The sequence below is a fragment of the Nannospalax galili genome, unplaced genomic scaffold (assembly GCF_000622305.1).
Source record: "Nannospalax galili isolate Female #2095 unplaced genomic scaffold, S.galili_v1.0 scaffold11, whole genome shotgun sequence".
Classification (NCBI taxonomy): Eukaryota; Metazoa; Chordata; class Mammalia; order Rodentia; family Spalacidae; genus Nannospalax; species Nannospalax galili.
In genome coordinates this window covers 6,123,212-6,133,323 of record NW_008330735.1, presented here as the reverse complement: position 1 = coordinate 6,133,323, position 10,112 = coordinate 6,123,212, and the positions used below count along the sequence as shown (strand labels likewise).

At 42.7% G+C, this 10,112-nt stretch overlaps 1 protein-coding gene across 4 annotated transcripts in view; it reads right to left on the bottom strand.

Annotated features, from left to right (window-relative positions):
• The window catches only part of Prrg4 (proline rich and Gla domain 4), a 31,411-nt gene extending 21,931 nt beyond the window's left edge, over window positions 1-9,480 (bottom strand). Inside the window, exons 1-3 of one of the 4 annotated variants that reach the window (XM_008851506.3) lie at window positions 9,400-9,480; window positions 8,376-8,488; window positions 1,693-1,859 (exon numbers count right to left, since the gene is read on the bottom strand). In XM_008851506.3, the coding sequence (XP_008849728.1) occupies window positions 1,693-1,859; window positions 8,376-8,478 (270 nt within the window). In that variant the 5' untranslated portion in view covers window positions 8,479-8,488; window positions 9,400-9,480. Of the gene's footprint in view, window positions 1-1,692; window positions 1,860-8,375; window positions 8,489-8,597; window positions 9,097-9,399 lie in introns of those variants that run through there. The other 3 variants (XM_008851499.3, XM_008851512.3, XM_029555280.1) reach the window with 3 other exon arrangements.
• Window positions 9,481-10,112: the final 632 nt, after the last annotated feature.

The following is a 10,112-nucleotide window of genomic DNA, read 5'->3' as shown; positions in this document are numbered from 1 at the left end:
AGGAGGAAGAGGAGGAGGAGGAAGAGGAGGAGGAGGAAGAGGAGGAGGAGACAATTGGATCCTATTAGGCATGGTGGTGTGTGCCTTTAATTCCAGCACTGGGGAGGCAGAAGCAGGTGGAGCTCTGTGAGTTCCAGGCCATTCAGAGCACATAGTAAGACCCTGTCTCAAAAAAAAAAAAAAAAAGAGCAGGGTTAAAAAATATAATTTAAAAAATTCTCCCTTATATTTACATTGGCAGACAAAACAATGAAGTCCAGAGTGTGGAAATGCTTTACATCTTCAGTGCCAGTGGTTGGAGAGATGGCTCAATGGTTGAAAATGCTTTCTATATAATCATGAGGACCAGAATTCAGATCCCAGCATCCACATAACAAACTGGACATCCAGCAAATGCCTATAACTCCAGCTCCAAGGAATCCGACATCTTCTCTTGGCCCACTGTGCACAGGTGCCCACACCTATACACAAGTGCATGTACACATGCATTCAGCTATATGAAGACAAATACATATAAATAAAAAATAAAAATAAATGTTTAAAAAAACTGCATAACATCCTCAGTACCAGCAGAGAACCTGAAGAGGCTGTCAGTAAGTATTTAAAATATAAATATAGGCAATAGTCAGGCGTGGTGATACATGCCTTTAATTCTAGTACTCAGGAGGCAGGGACAGGTGGATCTCTGTGACTTTGAGGTCAGCCTGGTCTACATAGTGAGTTCTAGGCCAGCTAGTGCTGCATAGTGAGACCCTGTCTAAAAACAGAAACAAAAACAAAACCCATAGACAATCAAAAAAGGTAAGATCACCAAAAGGAAAAATTGCTGAGTCTTAAATGATTGATGATCAGGTCAGACAGAGTATTAACTCAAATAGTGTACTTTTTTTTTTTTTTTTTTCCTATGGGGACAGGCGGGTTTACTAGAGATGGAACCTAGGGTCTTAAGCTTAGTAGGCAAGTGCTTTGCCTTTGGGTTATCATCATCTTTAAACAACATCGTGAATGCAAATGAACTCTACCTTGAGATTAAGTTTGAACATAATAAACATTAAACATAAAATCATAGCACATAATTTACTAATATTACAAATCCAGCCAATTAAATACAAAGCTAAGTTTAAATAGGCTAACAGCATTTTAACGAGTAGAAAGAGGCATGCTCTAGTTTGCTTCTATTGCTGTGATAAAACATTCTGACCAAAACCAACTTGGGGAGGAAATGGTTTATTTGGCTACATGTCTGAATCATAGCTTATCATTGAGAGAAGCCAAGGCAGGAACTCAAGGCAAAAACCTGGAGGCAGGGACTGAAGTACAGACCATGGGGGGTGGGTGGCACTGCTCACAGCCTTTTTTTCTTCTCAGACTGTTTTCTTATACAATGTAGGACCAATTGCTCAAGGATGGCACTGCTCATAGTTGGCTGGGCCTTACCACATCAATTAGCAGTTAAGAAAATGCCTCACACAAACATACTTACAAGCCAATCAGTGGTGGAAATTCCTCGGTTGAGGTTTCCTCTTCCTAGTCATGTCAAGTTGACAACTGAAGCTATCCAGCACAGGATAGCAGGTATATAATCTTGATTTTGTTTAAAGCAGAAAGGTCTACAATGACTTAAGAAGGTGTCACTTTCTTAAAGTATAACGTAGCAAGTTTCCCGACAACTGACATAATCAAACAAATTACCGTTTTCTCTTCATCCTGGAAAATCTCCCTGGCTTCTTCATAATTACAAAGCTCCTCGTAACATTCTCTTTCTAGGTCTCCAGGAGTGAAGAGCTCCAAATCAAACCTATTGTACAGCAGACGGCGGCGGCGCATAATAAAGTTTGCTTCTTCTTTTGACGTAAAGACTGATGAAGAAATTTTAAAAAGGATTTCAAACATAAGTAAAGATAAGGTAGAAACTTCCTGTTTTAACTGGAGAAAAAGTGAAGTCTTCTTTTCATATGGGCAAATTGTACCAGGCTCTCTTAGGTGGCTTTAAAATTGTCTCCTCGAATAACATCAGTAAAAATTGGTTTTTACAAATATTGGCAATTCCAGAAAATATTTGAGTTGTTTATGCCCCAGATTATTAACATTAATTAAAATGATTAAAGTACCATTTATACTTCCAGATGATTATTTTTCCAGTAAATAACAGATGAGAGTAATGTTTACAAAGGTTTCCTGATTAGTCCCTCCCTCCCTCCCCAGTTCCTCCCTTCCCTCCTTCCTCCCTCCTTTCTTTCCTTTCCTTTAGTGCTGGGTTCAAATCCAGGCCTTAATTATAATTTAGGACACTTTGGGGAGGTTGTGTATGTGTGTTTATAATGTGTGTACACATGTGTGTGAGTTTGCCTATCCATGCGGAGGCCAGAGGAGGACAGGTGTCCTGCTCTATCATTCTCTACCTCATTCCTTCACTAAACCCGAAGCTCATAGTTTGGGCTCGCTAGATGATCATGGTGCTCCAAAACTCCCAGGATCCACCTGTTGCCATCTCCCAGTGCTGGGTTACAGGTACATGCACAGCCACTTCTGGTTTTTACATGGGTTGTGAGGATCCAAACTGAGGTTGCCATGCTTACATAGCAAGTGCTCTTACCCACTGAGTCATTCCCTGGGTCCAAAAACATTTTTACATTAAAGATTTTATGTTCAAGCTTACATTAAAACATAAAATTCTAAACTTTTAAATTTATAAGACCCTGTCTCAAAAACAAAAATGTTATAAGATTAATTTAAAGCAGTCCCACCCAAAGGGCCAGCTCTCTTCACCCATTCTTCCCACCCTCCAAATAGGTGTTCACAATGGAAGCCAGTCTGGGCTAAGTAACAAGACCCAGTGTTTGTGGGGTGGGAGAGAAATGATTTGTGAGTTTAAAAAAATATTTTGTACGTATGAGTGTATTGCCTGCATGTATGTAAGTGCACCCGTGTCATGCAATGCCCGTGGAGGTCAGAAGAGGGCATCTGATCCCCTGGAACTGGAACTGGTTAGCCACCATGTGAGTGCTGGCAATTTAACCGGTTAAGAGTGATCTTAACCGCTGAGTTATCTCTCCAGCCTGGTTTGTGAGTTTTGTAACCACAGGCTGCCTATTATTCTTAGCCACTTGACAACAGCCACACCTTGTCCAAGAGTTTTTTCTACAAATTAAGTATCTTTCTAAATAGGTTTGAATTTTCTAGATCTGTCTTGTCCAATGAAGTGACCACTGGTCATACATGGCTTCTGAGCACCTGAGAAGTGGCAAATCTGAATCAAGATATAAAATACATACAAGGGCTCTGTGGTGCAATGGATAGCACATTGGACTTCTAAAATACATCCAAGATTTCATATGTGAAAATATGTGAAAGTACTCAGTATAATTTTATATTGCTTATACTTTGAATAATAATTTATTAGTAAAATTTAAAACATTATTAAAATATATTTCACCTATTTTTTTTTGCTATCTATTTATTTATTTGGGGGACAGAATCTCACTATGTAGCTCTGGATGGCCTGAAACTCACTAGAGACCAGATTGGCCTCAAAGTCACAGAGATCTGTCTGCCTCTGTTTCTCAAGTGCTGGGATTAAAGGCATGTATCACCATGCCTGGCTTCTTTTTACTTAAATTTTTAAAATTATTTATTATTTTTATTTTATGTGTAGGCCATGTATTGCCTGCATGCATGTAAAGTATGCCTGTGTTGTGCAATGTCCACAGAGGACAGAAGAGTGCACCAAATTCCCTGGAACTGGATTTATGGACAGTTGTTAGCTGCCATGTAGGTGCTGAGATTTGCACCCAGGTCTTCTGCAAGAATAGCTAGTGCTCCTAACTGCTGAGCCATCTCTCCAGTTCCCTTTTTACTTTAAAAAAATGCCCCATTAAATTTTAAATTATTATATGATTCATGTATTTCTTTTATTAGCACTATTCCAGCATGTCAATTTCTTTTTCCTTTTTTCCAGTAGTGCTGGAGATTGAACCCAGAGCCTTTTACATGCTAAACTAGTCCTCTATCATAAAGGAACAACCCCAGCCCTCGTGTGTCAGCTTCTTTGTTGTAAATAACATATAGGATATTGGAATCAAAGGGTACACTACAATGGAATAACTGACAATAGCTGCTCTATCTCAAAAGGCAGATAGAGGGGCCAGATGCTTAAATATTTCTGTTCTTTTTCCTTTGTCTTCTTCTAAATTCTATGCTTCTATCCAATGGAGGTAGAGTGAGAATCTTCCAGAGCCTCTATCATCCCTCACTGGGCACAATGGCCTTCAAGTGGTCTTGTCTTCCTCTACATCTGCTGTTAACACAACAGCCAGAGAGAGCCTTAAAAATTGATTACATTTATTTATTTGTCTGTGTGCATATGCATGCATGCATGCATGCATGTGCATGTGTGTGTGTGTGTGTGTGCGTGCTTGTGCCATGACCCACACATTGTCATGAGGTCAGAGGACAACATATGGGAGTCTGTTCTCTCCTTCCACCATGTGGGCCCAGGGATCCAACTCAGGTCCTTAGGCTTAGCTTAAGCAAACGCTGTTACCCACTGAGTCGTTTCATTGGTCCCAAAGAAAGCCATTTTTTAAATGGTGTTTTTGAGGCAGGGTCTCCCTGTAACCCTGGCTGGTGTGGAACTTGCTATGTATACCAGGCTGGCCTTGATCTCATAGAGATCTGCCTGCCTCTGCCTCTGGAAAGCTGAGATTAAAGGTGTGTACAGGTATGCCCCTCCAGAGAAAGCCTTTTAAAAGATACTTTCTTCCTACTTTGCCTTTTTTAAACCAACTAATAGCATTATCAAAGAATTAATAGAAATATTATATTAAAAAAACCCAACAAACAAACCTTCTAATGGCAGTTTCACCTCCCTCAGAATGAAAGGCGAAGCCCTTGCAGTGACCAAAGGCCCTACTGGACACAGTCTCCAAGCCTCCTCTCTGGACTGGTCTCCTCCCATATTCCCTCATGTATTCTGCTATAGCTCTGCTGTTCAGGCTTCCCCCACACTTGGTCCTCCCACCACCTCCCCTGTGTACTTGCTGTTTCTTTGGAGTGGAGTGTTCTTCTTTCAGTCTGCCCTTCTACCTTCTTCAGGATTTGGTTCAAGGTTACCTTGACCCCATCCTATCTACCCAGCACAAGCACTCTCTGTCACGTTCTGCTTTTCCTCACAGCATTTAGTTCCAACTTGTGTTTCACATGCATCACTTATCTGTTACCACAATGTTCTTTTCGTTAGAAGGAAAGAGCCACAAAAAGAGAGATGTTGGCTGTTTGCACCGAAGAGGTGCTCAAAAAATTATGACACAGGGAACTGGAGAATTGGCTCAGCAGTTAATAGTGCTGGCTGCTTTTGTAGAGGACCTGGGTTCGATTCCCAGCACCCACATGGTGGCATAACTCCATCCATAACTCCAGTTCCAGGGGAATTTGATGCCCTCTTCTGACCTTTGAGCACTGCATGACATGGGTGCATTTACACACATGCAGGCAATACACTCATATACATAAACTAATAAATAGATAAATAAAAATTTTAAATTACGGCATGAACAAACTTTAGTTTCCTGTGGGAAAACATTTTCAAACCTAAATTTTTTTTTTTTGGTCTTTTTGAGACAGGGTCTCCCTGTAGCCCCAGCTGGCCTGGAACTCACTATGTAGACCAGGCTGGCCTTGAACTCACAGAGATCCGTTTGCCTCTGCCTCCCAAGTGCTGGGATTAAAGGCGTGCACCACCATGCTACATTTATTTACTTATTTATGTTTGAGTGTATGTGCACATGTCTATCCAGATAACTGTGCAGAGAGGCCAGAAGAGGGCATTGGGTGCCCTCTATCATTTTCTGTCTGTTCCTTTGAGGTAGGATCTCTCCCTAATCCGACTCAAGTTTTCATGGCTATGCTGAAAACCAACAACCCCCAGATAACTTCCTGTCTCTGCTAGGCTGAACTCCAGTCCTCATGATTGCCCAGAAAGTGGTCTTTTTAAAAAAAAAAACTATTTTAAAAATTTTATTTTATGTGTATGAGTGTATTGCCTGCATATGTGTAAGTGCACTTATGTCCTGCAATGCCCACAGAGGCCAGAAGAGGACATCAGATTCCCCTGGAACAGGAGTTAAGGACAGTTGTTAGTTGTGGGTGCTAGGAACAGAATTCAGGCCTTCTGCAAGAGTAGTCAGTGTTCTTCACTGCTGGGCCATTTTTTTCTCAGCCCAATTTTTTTTTTTTTTTTTATTTTTTAGATAGGGTCTCATTATGTAGCCCTGGCTGACTCGGAACTGGCTATGCAGACCAGGGTGGCCTCTATCTCACAGATATCCCAAATGCTAGGAGTAAAAGCATGTGCCATCAAGTGATCTTAACTACTGTACCATCTCTCAAGTACTTACTCGGCCTAAATTTTACAAGTAGAAGCAATTAATTTAAAAAAGCCGAAACAAAGGCTGGGCAAGGTGGCGCAAGCCTTTGATCCCAGCACTCGGGAGGCAGAGGCAGGCAGATCTTTGGGAGTTTGAGGCTTGGCTATTCTACGTAGCAAGTTCTAGGCCAGCTGGGGCTATAGGAAAACTCTGTCTCAAAAAGACAAAAAAAAAAAAAGCCGGGCATGCCTTTAATCCCAGCACTCAGGAGGCAGAGGCAAGCGAATCTCTGTGGGTTCAAGGCCAGCCTGGTCTACATAGTGAGTTCCAGGACAGCTGGGGCTACAGGGAGACCCTGTCTCAAAAAAAAAAAAAAGACAAAACAAAAAAACTAATGTAACTCAACTTGGCATAGTTTTAAAGTGGTAAAACAGTAACCAAACATTCAGAGCCTGCCCAACTCAGCTGTTATGTACTGCATGTGTGCCTGTGTATTGCTACTTCTCCTCAGCAGTAGGCCTGAATCTTTACATTTTAGTGGCTAAGGAGACAGTGCCAACCCAGCATGGCGACTCATATCTGCAACCCAACACTCAGGAGGCTGAGGCAGGGGATCACCATGAGTGCCAGCTAGCCTGGGTTATAGAGTGAGATCTTATTCTAACAAAGCAAAGCAAAATAAAGCAAAGAAGCAGTGTCAAATTTTTCATGGACAGTCCTCTGTTCAAGTCCATCATCTGACTTCTACATACCCTTCCACCTCAGCTTGAGACTCAATAAAGCTGCTCCCTCGCCAATGTGTTTGTTTTGTTTTGTTGAACAGGTTATTGCTATATATCCCAAACTGGCCTGGAAGATGAATACACTCAAAATCATCCTGGAAAGTAGTATCTGGTCCTACTGAGTGTGGACCATCACCACAGATGGACTTAGAGGTATTGGGTGACTTGGGAGGCACCAAGAAGGATGGATCGCTTTCATTCTAAAACCTCTTTCTGTCTCACAAATTTGCCAACCCAGTTACCATCAGAATTGGATTCCTTTAGGTTTAAGTATTTCCCTTTTCCTAAAACACACACACACACACACACACACACGCACGCATGCACGCACACACAAGACTGTATTAATTATTAATAAGCCAGTCAGGAGTATTAGTAACAGATCCTTCTCAAGTGAAAATGAACTGAGAATCAGCTCTTCTAGGAAGAAACAATGGACTTGAGTGTGTGGAGAAGTAGATTCAAAGTGCTGGCACTGAGAGGCCAGGCACAGTGACTAGGCAGGGAGAAGGATGCTGAGAGCCTGGGGCACTTTTTTTCTTTCTGGTTTTACTAGGTTAGGCTTTTTAAATGGAAGCAGGAACAGATCTGTTTATGATCTGTAACTGAGTATTTTACTAAGCCACACATCTAATCTCTCAGCCATCTGCCTTTATCCAGACAGCTAGATGTTTGAAAAAAGAATCAGAGACATCTTCCTCCTCCTCACCCCATCATTTTACAGAGGAAGGTATTTAAGCCTAAGGGAAGAGAATACCTTGCTCTGGATCTCACCAAGTCCAGACCAAGGGACTCAGGTATGAGATATCGCTTAGTGGTAGAGCACTTGACTATCTCGGGATTCCCATCAGCGCCAAAACAAGTCCTGACACCACCCTGGACTTTCCAAGAAGCAGTTGCCCTCTTTATAACCACCACATAGCTTCATCTAGGAAAACTAATTCACTGATTTATGGACTTCAAAATAGGCCTTCAATTCAGTTAACCACAAACCAGGTCTTAAACATCCGTTATCAAAGGAAGCGCAAAGATAAGTTGTATACATTGCAGTTAAAGAACATAACAACCCACAACGTTAACAAGTAAGCCACAAATTAAACCAGAGGATTTTTTTAGTGCTCTATGGTTCACCCGGGCATGTGATTCCTTCACACCACACTTTTTTGTGGAGATCTATAATAGCCCTCTCCAGTTTCTAGGTGAGTTTCCTCCCGGCAGCGAAGCTTACCTTCTTCTTCCGCATGTCCGGAATCCTTCAGACTTCTTGTGCAATGAGGAAACCCGAAGGTAAGTCTGGGCAGTTGGCTGAGTACAAACAAGAGTGTAAGCATAGTCCAGCAACTGTCAGACAAACAAAAAATAACAATTAAAAAACACATTTAAAAAAAAAAAAAGAAAAGAAAAGCCCTGTCTCAGCACTTTGGGTTTCGGTGGAAACTGAGTCACCAACCTGTTGTACCCAAAGTCACCGCACCATTGCGCCCCCAGCGGACTGGACGCGCGCTTGGGCAGGTGGCCCTCTGAGAGAGCCTGGGGACAAATGCTGCTTGCCAGGACTCTGCTGAGGATAGATCGGACCCTAGCCAAGGCCTGTTGTCTGTTTGACCTCGAGGCCGCCAGGCCCTGCGTCTCCGGCGCTGTCTCCAGATTTCGGTGACACCCGGAGCCCGGCTCTACACCGCGCCCGAGGGACACCAGCGTCAGAGGAGGCGCCGAGGGTCGCGGGAGGGCGCCCGGAGCACATACGCTGCGCGGGATCCTGCTGAGTTCCGCAAGGCGGCCGACTCCGCAGTGGGACAGGCAGGAGGGCGGCTCCCGGTTGTCACCTGGAGGCGCTCCTCCTCCCGGAGGCGGCTCACCTGCGCCCGCCAGCCTGCCCGGCGTCTCCCCGGAGCTCGGGCTGCGCTCCACCGCCGGCGACTGTCCCCTGCCTTGCGCAACCCGGGCTGCCTGTGGCCCCGCCTTAGCGCATGGATGGCCGGGGTGGGGCTGCTTTCTAGACCCCTCGGTCTCTGCGATCTCCAAAGCTGTTCAGTTCTCATCACTAAGCAAAGCGCCCTAGGCGCGTGGGGTCCCCCACTCCAACTCAGTAGCACTAAGCTTGGGGTCCCCTGGTTACATTCGACCATCTGTTCTCAGAGGGGTGAGAACAAAGAATTCACCAGAGAAAACATATTTTGTTAGTGATTTGGACTGAGACGTGACCTAAAAATGAATCAATTACATTAGTTCTTAGATGGGGTTCACTAGACCTGGGATATCTCTGAAACCCTTTCAAGACGTCTCAGTGGTCAAAACTGTTGCCATGAAGATTGCAAGACGTGATTTCGCCCCTTTCACTTTCATTCTCTCAGGAGTTGTACAGTGGAAATTTCCAGAGGCTATTTGCCCTGTAATGACATCAGCACTCTATTAACTAACAAAACACCAATGGGTGAATGCTTGTGCTTTTTAATATCTTCTATGGTGCTACGTTAAGCATCAATATATAATTTTAAAGAGATTAACAAAATGTGGTTGTTTTCAGTACATTTCTGCTTTGATTAGGTCTCTTTGGTGGTAGTTACCAAGAAAGCTAATAACTTATTATTCTCACACAGGCAATCTTAGATGTTCAACTTCTCATTGAGGTAGGTTGTTTTTGTTTTTGTTTTTTTCCAGAAACAAGAAAACAATGAAAATAAGTGCACTTTGTTGTTCAAGAAAATATTATATGAGAAATATCATTAAACATAATTCAAGAGGCTTTGAGCTCACAGTTTGAGAATGAAGAGTGCATAGACAGAATATTTTCATATCCTCTTGTCCTAGTAACATACTCAGCAACTCTTTGAAACAATGATATTAAGTTCCATTCTTTGACCAAGGTGTCCTGGTACTTGGTGAAGGTGAAACAAAATAAAATGAAATACCATTTTTGCTTCCTTTCTAAGTCTTTATTAATTCAGCTTTCACCAAATTCTTT